The sequence below is a fragment of the Osmia lignaria genome, chromosome 6, assembly GCF_051020975.1.
Source record: "Osmia lignaria lignaria isolate PbOS001 chromosome 6, iyOsmLign1, whole genome shotgun sequence".
In the NCBI taxonomy this organism is placed as follows: Eukaryota; Metazoa; Arthropoda; class Insecta; order Hymenoptera; family Megachilidae; genus Osmia; species Osmia lignaria.
In genome coordinates, this window is record NC_135037.1 from 4,154,157 (window position 1) to 4,179,016 (window position 24,860).

General features: G+C 35.9%; 2 protein-coding genes across 7 annotated transcripts in view; one reads left to right on the forward strand and one right to left on the reverse strand.

Moving 5' to 3' along the window:
* The window catches only part of ec (ubiquitin specific peptidase echinus), an 80,291-nt gene extending 66,874 nt beyond the window's left edge, over positions 1–13,417 (forward strand). For 4 of the 5 annotated variants that reach the window (XM_034317850.2, XM_034317852.2, XM_034317856.2 and 1 more), the window contains 8 exons: positions 384–518; positions 2,132–2,296; positions 5,736–5,870; positions 6,658–6,927; positions 7,283–7,657; positions 7,731–8,153; positions 8,326–8,626; positions 8,711–13,417. In XM_034317850.2, the coding sequence (XP_034173741.2) occupies positions 384–518; positions 2,132–2,296; positions 5,736–5,870; positions 6,658–6,927; positions 7,283–7,657; positions 7,731–8,153; positions 8,326–8,626; positions 8,711–12,474 (5,568 nt within the window). In that variant the 3' untranslated portion in view covers positions 12,475–13,417. The remainder of the gene's footprint in view (positions 1–383; positions 519–2,131; positions 2,297–5,735; positions 5,871–6,657; positions 6,928–7,282; positions 7,658–7,730; positions 8,154–8,325; positions 8,627–8,710) is intronic. The other variant, XM_034317854.2, reaches the window with a different exon arrangement.
* A 486-nt stretch (positions 13,418–13,903) lies between these two features.
* On the reverse strand, positions 13,904–23,551 carry LOC117601276 (neprilysin). 2 transcript variants are annotated; one of them, XM_034317858.2, is made up of 19 exons: positions 23,309–23,551; positions 22,739–23,079; positions 21,923–22,083; positions 20,940–21,101; positions 20,503–20,586; positions 19,153–19,364; positions 18,798–18,992; positions 18,601–18,714; positions 17,324–17,465; positions 17,066–17,183; positions 16,805–16,895; positions 16,549–16,725; positions 16,362–16,462; positions 16,228–16,286; positions 16,033–16,084; positions 15,522–15,589; positions 15,295–15,440; positions 14,568–14,729; positions 13,904–14,223 (listed from the first exon to the last, which is right to left on the reverse strand). In XM_034317858.2, the coding sequence occupies exons 2-19, from the start codon at positions 22,807–22,809 to the stop codon at positions 14,050–14,052; spliced, it is 2,289 nt and encodes a 762-aa protein (XP_034173749.1). In that variant the 5' UTR covers positions 22,810–23,079; positions 23,309–23,551; the 3' UTR covers positions 13,904–14,049. The 2 variants fall into 2 exon arrangements, with proteins under 2 accessions (XP_034173749.1, XP_034173748.1); XM_034317857.2 differs by having other exon boundaries at positions 22,739–23,088.
* Between the last annotated feature and the right edge of the window lie 1,309 nt (positions 23,552–24,860).

The window sequence follows — 24,860 nt, forward strand, 5'->3', positions numbered from 1 at the left end:
CCTAGAACATTTATTATTTAATATCGCATCATTATAGACAGATAATAATTATCATAATGGAAATGGAAGTACTGAAAGTGTAATTATTAAAAATACTATTACCAACATTATTCAAAATTTGCATTCTATTTTCTTTAACTAATTATTAAATTATTCGAAATTTGAGGCGCGGGTCACCCGTGACCCACTAGCTGTCGCCGTGTTGACATAAACACGTTCGGACCGGGGGTAACGCTGCATATTATAGCTTGTTATGGGTAGATGTGCTCAAGCCGAACGGAACGTGTTAAAGTGAAAGTACCAGGGTACAGAAAATTCATTTCGTATCATTAACAACATTCCAAAGCATCGGTATTAAATCTTTGTCATTTTCCTTGTTGCAGGACCTGTTCTCGCAGCTCCAGTTCTCGCAAGAGAGCGCACTGCCGCCCGACACTCTGCGTCGCGCTTTGGCCGAGAGCTTTCTCGATCAGCAAAGGTTTCAGCTGGGATTCATGGACGATGCAGCGGAATGTTTCGTAAGTGACGATTGCCTTGTTCCCTTTGGCCTATTATGCGCGATCGACGCAATCCGCGGATCTAGGCGAGAACGGGTTTCGAAGCCGTCCATACACGACGATCTTACCCCTGGCTGTAGGTCGCCTCGAATTCTAACGAGTTCAGCGAAAAGTTTATGAGGCGAGGTGGAATCCTTGCAACGACGGAGAAAGCCAATTGAATGCCAATTGGCGATGGTAAACTTTTCATTGAAATTTTGTTGCATTAATTAATTGTTAATTGTTAATTTTGGGGGCGTAAAATTAATCTAAATTAAATGAAATTCAAAAGTCATTTATTTATTCTCTGTCTGATTTTATAAATATTCTTAATGCAAGATAACTGGTGCTCTATATTCTCCTCTAACAACTTCATATTCCTTAAAGGAACACTTTATCAAATTCATCATAATTTCTTTCTATACTAATACACGCATTCATAGATAAAATTGGAAAGTTATCCCCATCTAAAAGATCAATTATTCCTTTCCTACTATCGTTACTACAACTGCATGATTACATATAATGTATTACATAGTATCAAGGAAATGAATACAAGCAAACGACTCCAAGATCATTTTGATTTTTACCCCGTTTAGATTAACTATTACGTAGTATAAGTGCAGTAAGAGCATTAATCTATCCGTTTCGACATTCGACATCCCTCTCGGCATCTCGACTTCCTCCGCGACGCGGCAACGATTTTCCAAGCGGTTTGCGATCCTGAATAATTCCGTCGGGCGAACCAGTTCTCCCCCTCTGTTATATCGCGTTGATTGCGGTAACGATATATCCCGTAGGTGAGTATGTAGTAAGTACTAAGCAAATTCAGCGACGGTAGTCCACTTTCTCGTTTACAACGGAGTCACGTTTAGCCGGACGACTTGTACGCGTGTGTCGTGTCGACATCGGTCTGAATAAAGCCGGTTACATTAGGAAATGGAAGAATGAGATCTTGGAGAGGAATACTGTTGCGCTGTCTCGACAAAGATTTATTTTAAAATAATGCAAGCTACTAGTAGATGTATTCATGGATGAAGAGTCCATTTTCATCGCTCTGGATCTGAGTAGTTTATAAGTAATTAGCTTGGAAGATGAATAATTTTTAATATTTAATTATTTTTATCAAAGGGGCTCTTAATATGAGAAACTTGGAACCAAGGAATAGAATTTTTCCTAATCAGAAATATTTTACACTTTCATCAGTTACCATTGTAGAAAAATAAACTCAATAAAAGATTTCTGCAATCCAAACTTAGCTGACCCATTTTCAAGATAATACTTTTTAAAATAAAATTCAATAAAATTAAAAAAACATTGAAAATCAATACTTTGAAGAATCGTGTATAAATAAATTAATGCTTCATTTGTTCATGCTATCTACATGTTTAATTATTACTAATTTAAAACCTCTAATAAATATTTACAACTGTCGATGATCATTTAAAACCAGAAAGTTATAAACAAAGAAAAAGTCTGTATCCTCTTCACAATATCTTCGAATTACCATAATCGAGGATGGTTCTTGACGATTTCTCTATTTCTGGCGGTGTTAATCATCGAGATGATAACGAAAAAAAAAACGATTGTTACAGGAAAACATTCTTCTGCGTATACATCTCCACATCGCCAGCGGAGAAGCCGAAGATATGTGCAGTGCGAGACATTGCGTGCCACATCAGAAGTTTGCCATGACGTTGGTCGAGCAAAGTGTTTGCGGAGCTTGCGGTGCCACTTCGGAGCCTCTGCCTTTTACACAGGTCAGTTTTCTCCACATTTTTCTCAATGTTAAATTGTTTAATTTAACCCTTGAACAGCGGTATTTGGATCAATCGAGAGCCAAACTTACAAAACATATACAAAAATAAGGCTCTCTCCCTGGTCCGCCGTTCAAAGGCGAACATTTTGAAATTCTTCCAATTGATACAATCAAATTCAGTGAAATCATCAGGCATCCATATTTCTTCTTCTCTTAGATCATCATAACCACAGACACGTTACTCGTCTCTAAAATACCTCGCATTTAAAGTTATTGCATCTCGCAATTCTCTCGCGTGCATGGCTCGCGGAAAACGTATTTCTTGCGAAACCTTCAAGGATACACCTCGAGAAACATACATGGTTTTCAAGTTTTTTCGCAGAATCGTATAAAATTTTAGCACTTATCAATGATTTTTAAATTGAAAAGTAGGTCTGAATAATTAACACTATAATAGTCGACCATACCTATTTTTAAATTGCAAATGAATGAATAAATCATATAGTACTATTATTTAAACTTATAAACGTACCACCTTTAATTGACGAAAATAATTTTTTGCGTTGTACCACAATCATCGCCTACCTGTTCCATCTTCAGAACCATCTGTCCCATCCATTTTTCATGCTTTTCCTGTACCTTTTCCTCTTCCCACACGAACCGTGCAGGTGGACCTGGAAAACGAGTTTCAGGTAGATCCTGGCTTCTAAATCCTTTGTTTGCTTAGAGAAACCTTGAAATCGAGGGTGGGTCGGTTTAAACTTCGAAAGGAAGAAGATGGAGGGTAGTTACCCTCCCTCGGTTGACTCGAAGCGATTTAAGCGACTTAACTGAGAAGCCTAAGTGCGCTAAGACATCCAACAGCCAAGTTGTATTGTGTAAATGGATTAACTGGTCGGGATTTGATGGTTCATTGATCCAGGTTATCCTTCTAAAACTGAAGGTAGTATCTTGGGGGGTGATTGATCGGATAAAGGGGTAGTTTTTCGTGGAATAAAGTCGAAATTTGATTGAAGGGATTGGTGAAGGTGACTTAGAATTGGTAATTGGCTACTGAGATCAATCGAAGGGTTGTTAACCCTTTAACCTTCTTTCTGGGTGCAAATATTTTTAAATTAATCCTGTATAGAACAGTGGCGTAACTTGAATCCTTTCCTGGGGTCGGCCAAATTCTTTAAAAATTTTGAAATTTTAGAATTTTGGAATCTTGAAATTTTTGCATTTTGGCATTCTGGAATTTTTTAATTCTGGAACTCTGGAATTTTATAGTTTCGATTGTAATTTTGCCGTTTGTTGAGCGTTTGAACGTGGTATTCCTTTGAGAATTAGAATAGTAGCCAGCTGGAGACGGTAAAAGCGATCGGCCATGACCGATACGAGATTGCAACGAGTTTCGTGGTTTTTACGATCAACGGACAACAGTCGATACCAGTACACGAATGGAGAACAACTCCACCCACGTAAACTGTTTTCGCTTTGTGCTCGATTATGCACACGGTGAACAGTGCTCGAAAGGGCATTGCTTTTGTTCTTATGTATACGTACTCGAGGAAACGTCCACTTTTCTACCTATCTCGGATATGTAGACAATCAAATAGAGAATTGCCTTACTTTCTAACTTAATCTACTGAACATATTCAATTTTTATTACTATTACGTCGATAGAATAGTCAGAATTTTTTATTCTCCTTTTATGAAAAGTTCAAATTAATTTGATGCATTATTTATTAACTTTATACCTTTGGAATTATAATTGTTATATAGAATGTTAGAAAATTGATACTTTATTGATTTTGAATTTTATAGACAATTAAATGCTTTTTTTATTAATTTTTAACCCTTTGCATTTAGCATACTTGCAATTTCTTATGATAATGGCTAAATTATTTATATAGAAAATTAAAAAATTTTAGATTTATGATCACACAATTAGGAAATTGCCTAGAAAATCACACGATTTTTTTAATCTTGAAAAGTTTACATGCAACAATAATGTAACTAGGAATGGAGAGTCTAAAAGGGTCCATTTGCCCCCTATTAAGAAATGATTATATTTTTTTTTTACAAATTTTATTTAAACGTAATATTATCATAGATGAAAAAAATTTGTTGACCCCCATAAAAAGTGTTGGTTGCATCACTGACATGCAATACAAAAGTACTTACGATTATTGTCTTTCGCACATTGAATCACAGTTTTCACAGGATTAAAAAACACGAGGAAAATAATGCACAACATAACTGCAAACTTCCAAGAAAATTATATAATTTAATCACGAAGAAAGAGCAATTACACGGCACCATGGACGAAATACGACTTTCTTTATTGCATTTGTTCGAAGCTGGTCTTTCTTTCTCACCGAAACTTTGCCATGAGTGATTCTACGTTGCTAACCAGAGAAATTAATTAACTTCTTTCATGTACCGTAAAATATATTCGCTTCCATGATATAAAACATTTTCTGTGTTTTTTTTCCTTCGACGTTCTTCGTTACCTTCCTTAACAAATTCATGGAACAATCAATGGTAATTAGCAATTTACCCACGGTTAAATAGAACGGTACTAATTTATTATGTATAATATACTTTGGTTTATTTAAAATTCTAAATAATATCAATTTCATAGAGTACGAAGTGGAAAATTTGCAATGAAAAATTAAATATTTCTTAAAATATATTTTAAATTTTATACAGTTTTCTTTGAATTTGCATATAATAGTATTTTAATACTTTTTCTACCAAAAGGCTATTAACCCTTTGACAACGGACCATGGAGAGAGCCACGATTTTAATATAATTTTATATTTCATATTATTCTCTTTTTTTTAAAATTTTATTGTGTTACACCAGTGTTCTTCCACCAAATTGTCCATTTCTCCAATTTATAAATTACACTTCACCATTCCGAGGTGTCTGTTACACAAAATACTGCTATTTGCCGCACGACAGCTGTTACATTTTAACCGACACGAGCGAAACGAATAAAATACACATTTTTACGAAGGGAAACCGCAAAATCGCATTAAGATGATCGACGTAAACCACTCTCTGGGTGGTTGCAGTTCCGTCGTGGTTCTCTGAGTCATCCCAAGGGAATTTCCTTTCGAGCCAATCAGCCCTCTTTTGCTATCGGTCTGCTTCAATGAAACCGGTTCGTTCGATCGCGATTTCATCCGTCGCGAGTTAATTATTTCTTCGTCACGTCGAGTTAAGGAGAAAAAGAAAAGGAGGGTTGTTTTCCACGCCAGGATTTCGTCTCATGCTCCAACAACTTTTCTCACTTTCCTCGTCGAACGGCTTCGTTATTTCCGTCTCGCTTCGCGAGGAAAGTGAAACTGTCAATTATTTTCCTCCCCTCGACCCTTTCGTTTCTGTTGATCCACTTGTTAATTATAGAAAATAATTTAGTAAATTTTTTTTTTCTTTCATTTATTTTTCAGATGGTTCATTATGTGTCAGCGTCGGCATTAACGTCACAGGCTCGACAGACACCTCCGAATTCTCGCAACAGCCCGGATCTGTTCGGTCAGCTTCTTCGAAAGGCTGGAGGCATGGGTGACATCAGAGACTGTCCGGTAAGTGAAAGAAATTTTTTTGAATAAAACACTTTTTGTCGTTGAGGTCAAGGATTTTATTCCAAATAAAAAATTAATTCGATAACGCTCTCCTAATTACTTTTTTAAATTTAAATAATTTCGCGACCTTTTTATGAATTTGAAATACTACTGATAAATGGCACAAGAATATAGATAACAATAATTATTATTTTATCAATTGAGATTACGCTAATTTTTTAATCCTCGGATGGCGGACCATGGTGAGAAACCCCAATTTTAATCTAATATTGTATTTCATATTTTCTTTTTCATTTTCTATGAATTTTTGAAATTTGCAATTTTTGCCTATTTTTACAAAAACAGACTTCACTTATGAATTTTTATCTCAAAAACTATTTGTCCAATCGAGTTACATTTTCTTTTATTTTATTCCGGAAGAATTGAGCTATTATAAAATAATTTTTTAACTGCAAGAATGAACTTCATAATATTGAAAATTATAAATAAATTACATGGTAATGAGCTAGAGAGTTTCAAATTTCAAACTTCTTATAACATCGCACCATGAACGACAGTTCCGGTGGATGGAGCTTTGATTCATCCGCTGCAAGATCAGACACAACTCTGCGGCCTTTCTTGGAAATAATATCTCGCGAGATTGGACTTTCTCTTTGAAGTAGAACGATAACTATCGGCCAAGGAGCGTGGATTATTCATTCGGTTGCGGATGCTGTGCAATTTCGAATAACCAACAAAAATTCACACACAATTTGTTAATGTATTGTTATTTTGTCCGAATTTTCAGAGCTCCTGTGGAGCTAAAATTCAGATCTGTCGGACTCTGATGAACAGACCGGAGATCGTTTCCGTTGGAGTCGTATGGGATAGCGAACGACCGTCATTGGAACATATTATGGACGTATTTGCAACTGTGGGAACGTCTCTTAGGTTGAGCGACGTTTTCCATAGCGTGGTGGACTCTCGATGGGGTGCTTCCACTGTGCACAATCTTGTGGGAGTTGTTACATATTATGGGAAACACTATTCCACCTTCTTCTTTCATACTAAACTGAAGGTTAGTTAGGTTTCTGTTATTATAATTATGCTATTACTACAACAAAGATTCGATGAAAACGAAACGCTTGGGACCAAACTTTTGCTTACATCGTGCAGTTCCTACAATATTAGAAGTTTGCCAAAAATAAAGATAAAATAAAATAACAAAGTTCAGTCATTGCATTAGTATTACCTAACTGATATATCCAATCCCAGTGGGGATAAGTTCTTCGCTTTCAAAATTATAAAAGATTTCTTTTATTTTTATAAGGTTTTAAAAGCTGGTCCTTAAGTGCCAGACCAGTCATCAATATTTCTACTGTGTTATCACTACACTAACTCTTATCTAACAATTCCATGAAATTCTGTTTCAGGTGTGGATCTACTTCGACGATGCCACGGTCAAGGAAATCGGTCCTCGCTGGGAGCAAGTCGTGGAGAAATGTAGGAGGGGACGTTATCAACCTCTATTGCTGCTCTATGCAACCCCTGGGGGCACTCCAGTTAACACAGAGAACGCGCCCAAAACTGTAACACCTTTTCCAAATGGGAATGGTTTGAAGACACCGCCGAAAAATAATGTTCGCCGATCGATCACACCGAGCCCAGAGAAACCATCGATCAATAGCACCGCCAGACGTGCCATCACACCGAATCCTGACAGTCCTCCTCATCCCTACACTCAGCACAGGATCTACAGTGATTATCAGAACCTGACTGATATCCAAAACAACATCTTTGGGAATCAAGTAAGTCTTTAATGATTAAAAAAGATATGAAAATTAATTTATTTATCCGTTATTGGTTTGTTTATTGTTAAAGGGTGTAGATGTTGTTGATGGAGAGACAGAATCAAAATACATCAGTCGACGTGCTGTGGAAACTGTTATGCAGCAACAAAAGAAGCAACAAATGCAATTGACACGTAGTCTGAGTGCTGGATCCACTCCCCAGGATGCCATCAGTATTCCAGACCACCTAAATGTACCACGAAGACGAGATTCTGGGAACTGGTCTGGTGATCGGAACAGTGCTTCCTCCAGTTCCTCAACCACCATGGACAATCCGTATTTGTATATTGTGAACAAAATGCAGAGGAACTCTGGAGTTCCAAAGAGTCCCACCAGCAAGTCTGGAGAACTCTCGAGCAGCAGCAGTGGTCATTATGATGCTGGTTATGATTCCTATTCTTTGTCCTCCACTGATAGCCTTCCACTGCAGCAGGGTCTTAAGCATAACTTACAGGTGTGTACCATCAAAGAAATTTTATAAAAATGCGAATATACATAGTATTCAAAATCTTTGACTTTGAGAAATTTTTTAATTCAAATTGGACAAACAGAGAAACTTGCAACAATAAGTAGAATAAAATAAATAAACGACAAAATCTACGTATAAATCAATTTACTTGGTATAGCTTGCCCAGATCCCGGAAGGCTACCAAGCGTCCTCAGGCGACGACTGTGAACGCCTCTGCAAGGAAACCGACGCCCTCCTGGACAAATCCAGAGCAGCAGAGGATGCAGGTGATCTGAGCACTGCAGTGGCTTTGTGCAGTGCAGCCAGCAGCAAAGCAAGAGCCGCAATGGATGCACCCTACAACAATCCCCACACGATCACTATAGCAAGGATGAAGCACAACACTTGTGTAATGAGGACCAGGAGTCTCCATAGAAGAATGCTGCAGGAACAGGCAACTATTAATAGCGACAAAGAAGGTAAATAAATGAACAAAGATGAAAATCCTTTTTCCAATTTTGTATATTTTATTATAATCTGTTCATTTTGATTTATGATTACAGAAGGTGCACCAGAAGGCAGACACTCGCGAGAGAACAGTAAGTCCAGTCAGCATTCCCGTCAGAGTTCCCGAGACAAAGGGAACCACTCCAGACAAAACAGTCGCGAACTCCTAGTGAACGCTCCAACCACGACCACAGAGAAGCCAGCCACTAAGAGCATCGAGATCTACGCCACTTTGCCCAAGAAGAAGACCTTGCGCAGCAAAGCCACAGCAGTGAACGTGATCGAGGACGAAGAGTACATGCTGTACGACCGACCTATGCAGAGGACAGGATTGTTCAGTCGTACGAAGCGTTGCGACGACGATAAGAAGGACAAGAAACGCGCTCGAAGCGAAGAGAGGAATAAGAACGTTTCAAAGGACTTCTCCATAGCTCCATCCCGGGCTTCTCCTTCTCCAAAGGGGGGCAAGGTGGAGAAGTCGAAAGAAAATGTCGACACGGTTGCCAATAACGTGCGTAACTCCCAGTCCAATAATACCAATGGAGAACAGAAACAAGGTAAGAAGCAGCACAAGATTCGCAGGAAGTTATTGATGGGTGGGCTCATCAAGAGGAAGAACAGGAGCATGCCGGATCTGCGGGAAGGGCAGGACGGACAGGCGAACACGAACGCGGAGGGAACCTCCAACACCTTGCCGAAGCAGTCAGTGGACGATTCCAGCGTTGGTTTGAAAGGGAACGAAGTGAACCAGTCGCTGAGCGGTTACTTGTCGGAGGGTCACCTGGAGTTCACCGGACAGGGGAACGGTAGTCCAGGCAGTACGAGCAACCCGAATCTGGAGAGAAGTCGTCTGATGAGGAAGAGCTTCCACGGCAGTGCCGGCAAAGTGTTACACGTGGCGAAGGTACCTCCGCCTCCTCCGCTCAGGACCACTTCTCAGCTTAGCAAGTCTAAGTGTTCGGGCGAAGTGCACAACGAGCAGCAGACCGAGAAATCCGCGTATCAGTCGTCAGAGGGACAGTGTACGAATAATTCATCCCAGGAGCAGAATGGGACCTACTGGAATCACGTGAACTCGGGGAACGCACCTGGAGGGGCTAACAGGACATCAAACTATACGGACTACTCGTCAGAGTCTCATTCATTGCCCTTTTTGCCATCGTATAGCATGGACCAGAATGGCGCGAATGTGCCAGGATCGTGTCAACCAGGTTACAATAACAAACCTAGGATTCAGGATGACGTGGTCCAGTATGCCAATGGAATCCTCTATGAACCCACTTTTGTGGTTACTCGAGCAGATGTCCACAATGAACAGAGCCCTGTGAAACAACAGAATCAACTAGATTCACTGCCTCCGTATCCTGAAAATGGGAACGTATCCCATTCCAGACAACCCAGTGAGGATTTCCCCCCTCCACCGTATCCCTCCATTCATTCTGTCTCCCATTCGAGGCAAGCCAGTGAAGACTTTCCTCCACCCCCTCCACCAATTGATGATTGCTCCAGTCATGTCCAGGAGAGTCAACAACAGTATCAACAACAGTATCAGCAACAATATCAACAACAGCAATACCAGCAACAACAAGCCATGGTCTCCATGCAACAGCGTCAATTGCAATTTGACAGTCAACACATCAACAGCCTGTTGACGCAGCTCCAAATGAAGAGAGATCAGATTTTGACTTCTGAAACTTCCAGGGAAGAAAAGAGGTCTGAGGATCAGGAGGAAGAGGAGAAATCCTCCAGTGAAACTTGGCTCCGTGAGCTTCAGGCTAAGCAAGCGGAGAGGAGGATGAAGAAGCAAGGTTCTCTGGACCAGGATATCCCAAAGGTCAGAGCATCGGGGCCAACCATCACAGGGCCCACCATCGCACGAAGAACCAGTGACTTGATGATGAACAGTCTCGGCCAGGCCTACGATCAGGCCAGTCGGGATGTGACTGATTGTCCACGCGTTGTTTCTTCAGTAAAGGACATGGCTGCTAGGTTCGAACAAATTAAATTACAGCCTGCACCTAAGACGGAATCGGAACAAAAGGTTCCAATGAAGCAGAATTGTGTTTCACCTTCTCCATTATTGGACCAGCCTCAAGATACTGAAGAACCAAGACCAATGAAGCTGTCGACGGAAAATCTGAGCAATTTTACGAAACCTGATGGTACCTCGGGTCAGCCCATCATGAACTCCAGCTTCGAACCCAGTTCCAGTCAGAACACTTTTGTCTCAACAACACCGCCCAACAGTTCCATACAAACTCAACAAAGCGGATTGAATCAAGCACTTATGTCGATGTCCTTAACCTTGCCACACGAAAATGGTCTACCTATTGATTATCCTGAAGACGACATCAGCGAAGTCGCCATGCAGAATACTATCCAGAACACGACGATCCTGCCGAGCGAAGAGGATATAGCACCCAGGAAGGTGAAACGACGAATCGGGAAAAAGAAGAGCGTATCGTTCTGCGATCAAGTGGTTCTGGTAGCCACTGCTGAGGACGATGAGAAAGACTCTTATATACCCAATCCCATCCTCGAAAGGGTTCTCCGTTCGGCGATGAATAAACCAGAAACTGCTCAAGTTCTTCGAGAGATAAGGAGTCTACAAGAAGCTGAAATGAATAGAGAGAACTGCACTGCTACTAAGTTCCAACAACAGACTTTGCCACTGAAAAGTGAAGCTGACAGTGTTCCAGCGACCCCCTACCAAGATCAGCTGAGAAGCGTGAACCCTATACCAATTCCAGACACCATCAAGCCCACTTTTGGAAGACAGAACTCCAACGAATCTGTAGGGTCATTATCAGAAAAAAAACTGTGTGGTTTCAACGGGAACGAAGGGCAAGACGTAGTCAGGGAGACCTACACAGGGCTGCCTAATGTCTCCAAGCCACCAACCTCGTATTCTCCACAGCTTCAGCAGCAAATAAGATACTCCCAGAATGGATACATGCCATACTTGCAGTCCCAGTCAACGTACCCTCAAGCACAGACATCTCATCCAAGGAATCAAGGTATTCCCTTATCTCAGACACAGAAACCAGCTAGCCCGTATCCTACTCAACTCCATGGGCAATATGTCCAGAACAATGTACAGCAACAAAAACCAGTGTGTCAGAAGAACACCTACCAGACCTACTATCAATTGGAACAACAGCACAATCAGATGAACAAACAAATATCCCAGCAACAACAACAGCAACAGCAAAACATAAACCAGAGGATTGCGAATCATAATGCGAGTCCCATAACTGTTCAGCATTCTCAGCAACCATTTGCATACCCTCCAACTCAATCGCCAAGTCCTTATCCGAATCAGTACACCCATAGTTCCTATCAAGGTTATCCCTATCAGTCTGTTCCTCAACAGAACAGGATCAACCAACCACTGCCACAGTATCAACCTCCTCCCAATCCACCAGCTACCTATCAGCAACAGCAGAATGTTCAGAATTACCAACAGAGGCATGATAATTATCAGAGACCACCAGCTCAGAAAGGAGACCAACAGAACATCCTGGCACCTAACCAGACGTATCCAAATCAGTTACAGAATGGTCAGATACAATCTAATATGAAATATCCCACTTATCAGCATCCACCTGTGTCCAAACAGAGCAAACAGATGCACTTTGTGTCTGCATCAAAAACTAATGGAACGGTGAGTCAATCCACGTCTCCTTTGCAGAAAGCTGTCGTTGGGGGTGCAGCTAGAACCGCCCCCTGTCATCTCTGCAGAAAGAAACAGGTAACTGAACCAGCGATCTATTGCTCGGATTGCGACTTCTACATGTCTCGTTTCCGGCCGAAGAACTGAAATCATGTGTGTATTAGATGAGTGAAAAATATTCGTGAAAAAACTTTCTGGAGTTGTTGTAGAGTAGATACTGAAGTTATAGAACAGTGCTGTTCGTGTTGGACACTAAAGCTTGGGTAGATTCCTCGTGTTTGTCTCTCTTATTATAGGTTAGGTTAAAAGAATTCGAAGAAGGATTAATGCAGCTGAATTAGTAATCATGTAAAGAAGCTACGATGGTAACTTTAAAACTTTTTTTTACTTTTAAGGGCTAGGTTTTTGAAGTCTAATTAATTTTCACCACAAATTGTTACTGTAAATTTATCCTGAACATAATTTCATCTTTAAAAAGTATTCTACTTTTTCTCATTATATTTCTTTCGAAAATATTACTTATTGTGAAATTATAATTAATTTTAGAAGAACTAGGATTCCTTCTGTTTTGTACAAAGTTAGAGTAGGTGTAAGTTTGTATCATTGATGACCTTCGTCGAGCAGCTATTAACTATGTATTCTTATCATCGTGTATCTAGCGATCCTTGTAATTAATTAGTTTGTAATTTACAATAGGGGAACGTATTATTACGCGTTTTTATACAGCGATCGTTGTTTCATGCTTTGTACCTTTTTAGACAGACTTAACCGAGTAAGTTTGTTCTTTTAAAATTGCGTTGTACATAAATCGTTTCGTAGTTTAAGTTCCTGTATAAAATCTTTTTTTTTATTGCAGCGTTAGGTTATAAAACCGGAGCGTTCTTTTTACTTTCTTTAATTTTAGGAGCACGTTTTAAGGCCACAGTTGTATTTCGTTCGAGAGACAGATTTGTCAGAATTGTGATACTAGCCATGCTGCATAGAATTTTATCCCATTTTAACGTAGAAACGATGCAGATAGTCGCACAAAAAATAGAAAAAATAACAAAATAATAAAAAAAAAAAAAATGAAAGCGTATGAGGAATCGTGGTGGGAACATGATCTCTGATGAAAGCGTGAATTTTTATATTTTATGTTGATAGGCGTTGATGTTATATACATATATATATATATAATATACATTATGTACTTAACACGGTTACGTTTTATTGTACTATTGTGCACGTGCTAGATCGATGTACAAATCCCGGATTTTATACGTTTTTTAATGAGTATTTTGTTTTAAAAATACTTGATTTCCTCCCGTATGACAATTGAAATAAAGAGCTGTCAAAATATTTCAATACACGGTCAAAATGAATAAAAACACCTTTATTATAAATGATTAGGGAAGTTTTTAATAACTATAAACACGGTTGAAATAAATTTAATGAAGATATATGTTATTAACGTAGATTTTAATTATAAAAGTGATAAAGATACAACTGAAGTGAATTAAAAATTAAAATTAAATTAACTAATTATAAAAGTGATTAAGGAAGACCATATAGAAAAATACTTCAGTAAATTTATTAACAATAACCAAGAGAAACAAACTTTCAGTCATATTAAAAGTATTAAGTACATTATTTTGTTGTTTACAAATTGTATAAAATAGAGGTACATATTAGAAAATTATTATATTATCCTATTTCTTGGTATAAAATTAATATTGTTCAACTTCATAAACTACATTTGTGTCGTGGGTTCATGGTACTATTTTTTGAACATCTGAACGTTTTTGAAAACGCGGGCATGTTTGATAGGGAACCTATTATACGATACTTTGGTGGACTGTGTTCATCGCTGTTGATCACGTCTGCTTCGTACTCTGGCCTCGTCGATGAACACCAGGACTATAAAATGGAATTATGATAATTAGTCGAGAAACATTTACACGATATTTGTTGGAATATATGATTAACACGAGTCGATTCTTTATCCACACCAAATAATATCGTCGAGTTTATTCTAACGTAATAGTTCTAAAGGTCTGAATAACAATTGACAACTACATACTCTATTATAGAACAATGAATTAAAAAATAAATTAAATCAAAATTAGTCATAAATAAATTAAATAAAAAATTTTATAGAAAAAAAGATTGTAAATTTAAATATTTGTACTTTTAATAATTTGAATTATAATGTCTTATTGACATTTAGAAGTTTATTATCAATGTTTTTATGTGTGACTTACATTGGCAAATGCTAAAAAGAATAATTCATCACTGGTAACGTATTCCAAACCAGGCAATCTTGTTTGATGCTTGTGCTTTGTGGCTGTTTTAAAGGCTGCATATGCTATTTGTATACCAATCGAATCTGCCAAATTTTCATCTTCTGTTAATTGTCCATCTACCTAAAATATAATTGCATTCCATTAGTTAGCAACGAATTAAGAGAAGTTCTAAGGGGGGCTATACCCCCGGGCCCTACTTCCAGGGGGCCCTCTTATAAGATATCTATTTACTATGTCAAAAAATATCAAATGAAATTTTTTTTACTGTTGCTTCCTTTTTTACGATTAAATGTTATTTAATTTTATTTAGAATAAATTTTAATTTTTTAACTAAGGGGGTCCTTGAAGGTTTGGAACCCTGGACCCCAGGAACTGAGTTTGTTAAATATAAATTTTTGATTAGATAATTTGAATATTCGAAGTGTTTGAATTCCCTAATTCTAATTCTTCTAATATTTCAACTATCCGTATGATTTGAGGTTGAAATCTGGGTTCTGTTGTTATTTGAATATTCAAATATTTAAATACCCAAATGTTTCGATTTTTGTAACACGCCTAAGAGCGCTAAGTAATTAGCGGCCAAGGTGAGTAATTTTCCACTAGATGATTCAGAAGGTTTTTATTTAATTAGAAATTCCTCATAACGACTCGAAAATTTGCTGTTGATATTAACGAGATAATATACCTTAATGTAATGACCATGTTTGTCTGTGATATCCAAAGTGTAATTATCATACTGATCTACAAAACATTGTGCTTTTTCATCGTATTCGCCTGATGCATTCTGTGAATTCCATGAAATTTTATAGCCATCTTTGTCAAATTGTATACCTAACAAAAAAATTCACAGCTATATTTATAACACTTTTATTAAAATTTGTGTAGATATAAAAATAAGCAATTGATGTTTACCTTCGTTGTCTAAACTATGAGACAATTCGTGTCCAATTACAAATCCTGTGGTTCCGTAATTAATAGCACTAAAAAAAAGCGAAAAAAAATTTTACAGTATCGAGCAAAGTAGACTTCTTTAGGGAAAATAGTGATACAGAGGAAGAAGGTATTCTCAAAATTTTAACTTTGACAATATTAATAGTAAAGGTGATTTAGAAACAAAATTATGAAATATTATAATATTTAGTATAGAATTAAGAAATACATATATAAATAATAAAATAAATATCAATTCCAATTCTTCCGCGCAAGTGCTCATGCGCAAGCGCTTATGCGCAAGCGTTTATGCGCAAGCGTTTATGCGCAAGTGGTGGGGAGAAACTTGCCCGCCATCGTCATTCTTCCCGCGGCGACTTACGGGGAAGGTCGAGAGCCTGGGACTCTGCGACATCCCCACTTTTCTTGGAGAAACCTATTATGCTCGATGCTGTAAATGGTAAATATTATACATATGTATAAGAATACTTACTCTGGTAAAAGTGAAGTAAAATAAGGATCCTGCAACTCGGCTGCTGGTATAACTAGAAAGATGAAAATAATTTTGTCATTCAGTTTAAATAATGAAATTCTTCGTTGGAATTTTATTTTTCGTAATTATATATTACTAATTTTACATATTAGTATATAATTACATTAATATATATGATCTATTCATGGTACTTACGTATCGCATTAACTATCGGAGTATAAAATGCATTAACCGTTATAGGATAATCCAACCATCTAAAGAAAACAATCAGTATAATTGAAAAATATTGACTTTTGTACGTAATTATTAATTGTTTAAGGGATACCCACTGATCTCTTATAACGATGCCTTTAAAATCTTTGAGACTTTTTATTAATTCAGCTTCTCCACACTTCAAAATATTTTCAAAGTAATCTGAACCTATCTCCAACTGTAGAATCAATGAAATTTTTTTGCGAATTATTAGTTATTATTTTTTTATGAGTAATGAATTAATATTATTTTATTCAGTCTGACCCCTTCATAATATTCAGTAACAGCATGATCGTCTTTGTACCAATCTGGGTATCCAATTTGTGTTCTCAAAGTATCCATTTTTTCCAGTAATAATAGTTTCATGTTGGTTGGTATCCAATGAGCCTGCATTATACGATGTATTAGCTCGTCTTTGACCCTTCGAACCATTCTTGTCGCCTTAAAAAAGTAAACATTGTAATAGAAATTTTCAAATTCATTTTCATATATTTGCGATTAATTAGCAAATAAATTGTACCTCATGGACAACATCATCAGAGATGTGCCTTTTTACAAACATGTAAGAAATCGCGTTTTTCATTCTCATATTGAACACACAAATTTGCCATCTGTGAATAAATTAACAATTTTTATATTTATTAGTAATTAGCAAATTTAAAAAAGAAGTGTTACCTAATATACATAATTGCTTAAAAATGTTTATACAAAATTTTATACTACTCGACTGTTTCTCATTAAAGTAGCCTATTATCGTTAATTAAAAAAATAATAATAGTACCGTGGCATATAATTGGAAATATTGTACGACGATAAGGACATATTGAACTTGAGGTCTCTCATCTCCTCTGTGGTATAAAGTAAAAATTTGTCGACCATGTTCCATTGGACATAATTCACTGGAAAACGAAATAAATTGCGAATGATTACATGTCCAAGGAAAATGTTAAACAGGTAATGATAGCATTGATTATGGAAGAGGATAACGAAGACGAACACGTGGCATTGTTCGCGAATGTTTGTATAATTGCGACATTACCTAGTACACGTGGTGAGGTGTTCGCAAGCAACCTCGCCAGCTTGTGAAGGAATGCTGGATTATACACCACTATTGGTTCCGATGCGTTTATGCTTATGTTAGCCAGCATAAATGCGTGTTGTATCAGCTCCAAGAAGTTGATCTAAAAATATTCATCAATAGGCTATTCTTTAATGTCATTCATCATTGTTAAAAATTATTTTGATTTTCTATTAGCTATTAGAATAATTGCAGTTTATTTTCTTATATAGAGAATGTTTTAATTAAATGAGGCCACCTAAATTGCATCTCCTTCATTTTTCATGATATGAGAAATGTTCAAGGCACAATTTGAATGGTTTTAATGTAGTAATATATTGAAAAACAAAATGAATTTTTCATTTAAATAAATTTTGTGATTAAAACTTTCTTACATATAATTACATTAATTTTTAAATAAATTGAAACTGTTATTAAAAAAGAAATGACAATGATTTTGCATAAATTTTTTGCAAAAATTAAATGTACGTGGAAAAATTGATATTGAATTATTATATAAAAGAGTTATTTTTAGATGATCGATATGGTATTCATATATCTGTTTTCTTTGATAAATTGTGTCAACTGAATATTCAGTGATGGGTGAATGATACTGTGGGTCACGATTTTAGCGTGAAATAGAGCAGAAAGTATTGCAATGGACTGAAGTTTTTAGATTTCGCTTTCGTTAGACAATGTCATTATCATAAAACAAAAAAAATTAAATTAAAATTATTTATTCATATTATTTTTTTAATGTGAATTTAATTAGATTTCTTTTATTTAGTAGAACTGGCAAAGTTTTTAAAATGACAAATTTCAGATTATGTATTTTATTTGAATTAGAAAAATTGTTAGATCCTTTTGTTGAAATGTATGTTAACTTTCTTTCTTCTGTATCTATATTTTTTAAATTTATTTTCAATTTAAAAATAGCTAATATTCTAATACTTCAGTTGTTCTAGTGTTAATTCATTATTTTCCAGAGATTAAATTAATTAAGGGCTTAATCTATTTTAGGCATTAATACGTTAAATACACTGCTCCTAAAATAAATTTCTTTTAAATATCTAATAAGAAATGTCCACAAATAATGGTTTGATTTATCATCTAATGAAAACGTGTTAAGTAGAAAAGGTCAAGTAGTTTCAACCTGTTAAGTGGAAAAGGTCAATATTACAAACGACAACTTGAAATACTAGTTTCACTTCATAGTGATAAAAAAAACGAACTAAATTCTAATACATTCAATATATTACCTTTGCCGTGGAAGCTCTAACACCAGAACTATTATACCATTTTTGCAATTCTTCAATCGTCATCTTTTCGTAATTATCAGTCGTAGCATGAACTTCCTTCCCAATTTCAATGATCTACAGAAAAGAAGCATGTACTTCCATATTTATCATCACTAATATAATTTTCAATAATTTATATAAAATTAAGGAATAATTACTTGTAGCAAATCAATTTCAAAATACATCATTTGTGCGATATCTATGGCCAATTCGCGTCGATTCAACGTGTATCCTTTTTCTCGTGCAAAAACTTGAATTATGTGATAAATACTAAGAGCATACGAGTCGTCGTCGTAGAATAATTTATTTATATCCTTTTTATTTGAAAGAGGGTATTCAGTGTCTTGATCCAACTGTAATATTGCAGAGATATCGTTAACATTATTAACAAATATACCTACATTTTTTTTATTCCTATTAAAAATTGTCATTTTTGACTGTTTATGTCATAATAATTAATACGTTGACTGATGGGCAGTCAGCGTATTAATTGTTAATGAACATGTAACTTACTGTTAATACATATCTCTTCGTGTTGTTCTGATCAACTTCGTATTCAAGATTATAGAAAGCGCTATTACCGATCAGTCTCACATAGTCTTTATCAATTTTCTGCCAAGGGAATTTATCAGGGTCCCATTCGTTCAATGGCATCGCCATCGGCCATCCGCCAGTTTGGTCCAAGATTTCTTGAATTGGTCTGATGCCTCTCTTTTCAATGGCCTCTGTCGGAGCATTATGAATCATTATGAATCATAAGATTCCAGATTCTATAGACTTTAAAGGAGAAATATACGACAGAGCTTGTAATTGTGAAGAATAGAATGAATTTTGTCCCAGGCAGACAGTATTCTTTTTTTTTGAAAAGAATTCTTTAAAGATGAATGGACCTCCAGAAATATGAAGTAAAAAATAGTCTATTCAATATGTGTTTATATAAAATTGTTATTCACAGAAATTTTTTGATGTAGTTTGTTTTTTTAAATTCATTATACTACAAATATACCAGGAGCGTAGACAGCGGTGTTCAACGGGGGCAGTGGATCCCCCCTCCCATTAAGAAATTAAGAATCTTTTTTGTAACAAATATTGAAATATTATTTTAAATTTCAGAGAAATGTTGGAAGTAACAAATGAATATGTATTGGAGTTAATACATATTATTATGGTGACTAATTAGGTATGACAAAAATGTTTACCCCTCTATTAATAACTCACTAAATATGTTTAAATTAATTTTGTAAAGAGATAATTTTTTTATAACAAAAACTTTTGTTAGTGAAATTAGAAGAACTCTATTGTTGCTTATTATGATAGAAGTAGCAATTTAGCAGTAACGAAATTATATAGGAAGTCTGTCTGACTCATATCGTAGTAAACATTTTAAATATCAGGTTGGAACAAAAATAATTACAGTTTTTATTATTTTAAACTTCCAACGTGATTTATACTAATGTTTTTGTTTCCATTGTCTGCTCTTGCTTTTTTCTGAATGACAAATTAACACGATAATTAATATGGAGGTCATTGATGATCAACACGAGGAATTTAATATAATCAGATAGTTAAGAGAAAAATAATTAAATAAAATTATAAGAAAATTGAGACACTTAGAACTAAAGGAATGCAAATATTATTTATTGAAATTTTTCAATTAAGAATAAAAATAGATAGAAGTTTAGTAAGTTAGAAATTAATGCTGTAAGTAAAAAAAAATTGAAATTTGTCATTTGCAACCCTTAGTATCAAGGTATGAAAAATTTAAATTAAAAAATCAAATACCTAGATCGCGAATAATTGCAATTATAGTCGATAGCTAAAACTAATAACTTTTGCATCGATCTATTAATAGAATTAACTTACCTGTATTCATACAGGATCGATAAAGCTTCTTGGCCTTCTTAACAGGAGGAATATCAGTAGGATCGTCGCGTTCCTCAAGGGCATCTTGAAAGAGAAGGTTTAGAAATAAATAATTGTATGCAATTATTCTATCTGGGGAGTGTTTCTCTTTTCTGTCAACTGTACAAAATAATTTAATGAAAAGAACCTTTAGAAATTTTGAAATTTTAGAAATTTAGACTCTTAAAGTTTTGTAATTTTGTACTTCTGAAATTTGGAAGATTTGTAATCTTAGAATCCTGAAATGTGAGAAATTTAAAATCTTGAAATTTTGGAATCTTAAAATTTTAGAATGATAAAGATCCAGACTTTAGGGGGGGTAATCCAGATTTTTATAGGCACCAGACTCACCTAAGCCCCCACCTAATTGGGCCAATAGAAAATGTATAGTTCTTTACCTCTGATTTGTCTGTGTGTCTTTTCCATAACAATCTGGTCTTCTGACCATTCTACTTCGTTGTCTGGTATGGGGTTGTGCTTCGTCCATGACCCACAAGCGTGCTGGTAGAAATCTTCGCAAGGGTCTGCATTCAGGTCTCTGTTTTGCAAAATTTTCTTCGCTAGCATGACACACAGACAGTATTCCATTAATGAAATTAATCAAATTGAACTTCGCTCAATAATTAGTTATTTAACCCTTTCGTTACATTATTAATTTTACAAGATAAACAAAAAAAATAATCTAATTATAGACAATTTTATTTTAAATTAATTTGTTTCATTTATTAATATATTTAACCCAGCCAGAGATCACGCTAATTAATTTTTAAAGAAACTTTATTTTCTAACTGCAGTTTAACTATTATTAAAAGATTTGATGATATTAAACTATGAATAAATAAATAAATTAAAATTAAAAACACATTTATCAGATACATTGATCTATAAAAGAAAAATCCTGTTACGCTAATAACCAAATAATTTACTTAAAATTAATACGGTCAATTAAAAAGAAAAACTCATCTTCATACTTATTCATCAAGAATTAATTTTTTTCTTAGAAACAACCGCTAATTTCATATAACGGTATCCTTGAACCTGCTGCACGATGAATCTTCAGTTTCATATATGTATAATTTGCATTGTTCTTTACATTCATCGTGTTTAAGTATCAAGTACAGTTTTATGCTCTACACCAGGGGCAGGACCCCTAGTCAAAATAGGCACGTGTCTAGGGCCCTGGTGAAAAGAGGGTCTACAGGAATAAGGGGCCTGATAGAAAGACATCAACTAAAAGTTTTTTCTTTTTCACTTAATAAGATATTAACTAATGGAATAGAGCAACAACTATAAACTCGTTGTAGCTGTCTTATATAATTCGTAACCGATTCGCAAGAAAATTGCAACTTATGTAAATGTTACGTCACGAGCGTAAACGTACCGATCTCATTGCAGTACGAGGTCTCGCAAATTCTGTGCTCTCGATTTCTGTAGTAGTCGTGATACAAATGTGATTCAGTACCATTCGTTACGGTCAACAGCCGCGAAATTTTGGCCACCGAGAACGAAGCTGGCAATGCAGCTATCACTGTCAACTGACATCTGCGACAAAAAAGAAATCAGCTTTGCTTGATATATGATCTCGATAACGTGTTGCATTATGCATGGTTCATTGGTACCATTTTGATATAATTTTATTAGCGAAAGAACGAAAGTTAGAGAAAATTCTGAGGTGCATTATAATTTTAATTATTTTAATTCAATGATTTAAGGTGTTCGAGGTAGATTTAGGGTCATAGATATATGTAACAATTACATTAACGTACATAGGCCCCCTTGCTCCCTTCATCTGAAACGTGGATTAGGCTTCTCATGATTTTAATATCCTAGGATCTTAAGTTCTATCATTCTAAAATTCCTAAATTCCAAAATGCCAGAATTCTAAAACTCAAAAATTCTAAGTTCTAAAGTTCCAAAGTTCCAAAACAGAATTCAAAAATTCTAAAATTCTAAAATACTAAAGATCCTAAAATTCAAAATCCTAAAGTCCTGAGATTCTAAAATTCTTAAAAATTTCTTTAACTTGTATATTAAAATGGTACCAACCCCCATAGGCCCCAGCATTCCCATATTACGTGCACTGTTTCCAAAATTCAATTTTAATTGTGCAAGTAATTTGAAATATAATCGATACACAGTCAAGAACCACCGCCACAAATAAAGAGTTAATTTATCCTCAATCACTTAGATCACTTACATTAGCGACAAGAGCTGCATGCTTTTCGAAGGAGTGAAATCCTGAACTGATCCGTCGGTGTAAATAAGCATCTATCCAAAAGTGGAGGAGCTGACGTCTTTTTCCCGGGGAGCGAGACTGTTTTTGAATTGGTCGAAGCCGATCGCTACGCAAGGTTAATTTATGAATAATCTCTCGTGGGATGAAGAAGGTATCAGTAGACGTGTAAACGTTAATTGATTTCTTGATCGTCACGTTCCAACATCCAGATATCGAGGAAAATGAGTCAATTGTATAAACATAACAGCGAATAGAATTAATTTATTCAGATGATTTCATTACTCTTGCATTGAATCACTTTCCTGCATTTCCTTAAAGAAAGAAAATTGTTACAGTACACGAAAGTACTTTTAAAAACAAATAATTAGTAATTAATAATTTTCTGTTCTTTTCAGATGAAAAATAATAGACATTTTTATTCATCATTGATTGACTCGTATTATTTTTATTTTATACAGCAATAATAAATTAAATAAAATATAAATCTGATTAAACAATTTGTGTTTTCATACGCTATAAATTATTTCTTACCTGAATTTATCAAATAATTATGATTTCCTCAAAACTGTGTGACAGTAAATATTTCTACAAAATATACAATTGTTTTATCATCCATAAATTATTTATTAAAAACGATCATGTTACAATGTATAGTGAATTGTAACGAATTTTAATTTTACAGTTTATGAGATAATTATTTTAATTCGCAAATAGTTTCCGAGCTAAGAATTACAGTCTCGATATGGCTGACCAAGACAATCTTGGTAGCTCATTCTACTGCATTAGGACAATAGTGAAACACCTGGAAAAAACTTCCTTCTAGCTGTCTTTTATGGACAATAGTGGGGTAATTGTTTTACGTGTATTATAGTGGGGGTAAAACAACCTCGACTTCATCAACAATGACCAGTTACGTTTGCATAACACTATTAAACCAGTAGTGCAACGATGAGAGGTCAGTTGACCCTCTATTAAGAAATTAGAAATCTTCTTTTTAATATTTTGAAAAATTCCAGATAACGTTGTGAAGAATAAATAAAAATGAACAAGAATAAAGAAAAATTTTTTATTCCCCTGTCAGATAATTATAGTTACACCACTATATCAAACAATAGAAAGTCATTCATTTCTATTCCTCTTAATAGAAACACAAATTAATATTAATCGCATCTATTTTCACGAATGTAAGTGTTGAAAATTGAAAAGGTAATAAGATAGAAAGATATAAGGAAAAAAACTGAACATTGTTTAAGAAATAAATTAATCTTATATTGTCGAAAACGATACAGTTGTAAAATGTTGTAAAATCTTAAATACATATATAAAGCGCAAAGTTACAGAGGTTTCAATTTTTCTATAAAAAGTCTATGGGTCGCATATTTTAGCTTCGGGGTCCCTGACACCCCGGATGCCACATTGTCGATATGCAAAGAGAGTTGCCCGTGTTTCGGGGTCCCTGACACCCCAGATGCCATATTGCCGGTATGCAAAGAATGTTGCCCGTGCTTCGGGGTCCCTGAAACCCCAGATGCCATATTGTCGGTATGCAAAGAGCACCGTCGGTACTTCGGGGTCCTTAACACCCCAAGACGGTATCAGGTCGGCATGTACAGAGCGCCGCTAGTGCTTCGGGGTCCCTGACACCCCGGATGACATATTGTCGATATCCAAAGAGTGTTGCCCGTGCTTCGGGGTCCCTGACACCCCGGATGCCGTATTGTCGATATGCAGAGTGTTGCCCGTGCTTTGGGGTCCTTGAAACCCCAGATGCCATATTGTCGGTATGCAAAGAGCGCCGTCGGTGCTTCGGGGTCCTTAACACCCCAAGACGGTATCAGGTCAGTATATAGAGAGCACTACTTATACACAGGGGTCCCAGACACCCCAGATGGAATCAAGTCGGTGTGCACAGAGCGCCGCTAGTGCTTCGGGGTCCCTGACACCCCGGATGCCATACTGTCGATATGCAAGGAGTGTTGCCCGTGCTTCGGGGTCCCTGACACCCCGGATGCCATATTGTCGATATGCAAGGAGTGTTGCCCGTGCTTCGGGGTCCCTGAAACCCCGGATGCCATATTGTCGA

Coding starts and splice junctions, on each gene's coding strand:
- LOC117601276 (XM_034317858.2), bottom strand. CDS start 22,809: ATGCTTATTTACACCGACGGATCAGTTCAGGATTTCACTCCTTCGAAA. Junction 18,993..19,152: donor CGAAGAGATATGTATTAACA/GTAAGTTACATG, acceptor GCAATATTACAG/TTGGATCAAGACACTGAATA. Junction 16,287..16,361: donor GGCATCGTTATAAGAGATCA/GTGGGTATCCCT, acceptor TGTTTTCTTTAG/ATGGTTGGATTATCCTATAA.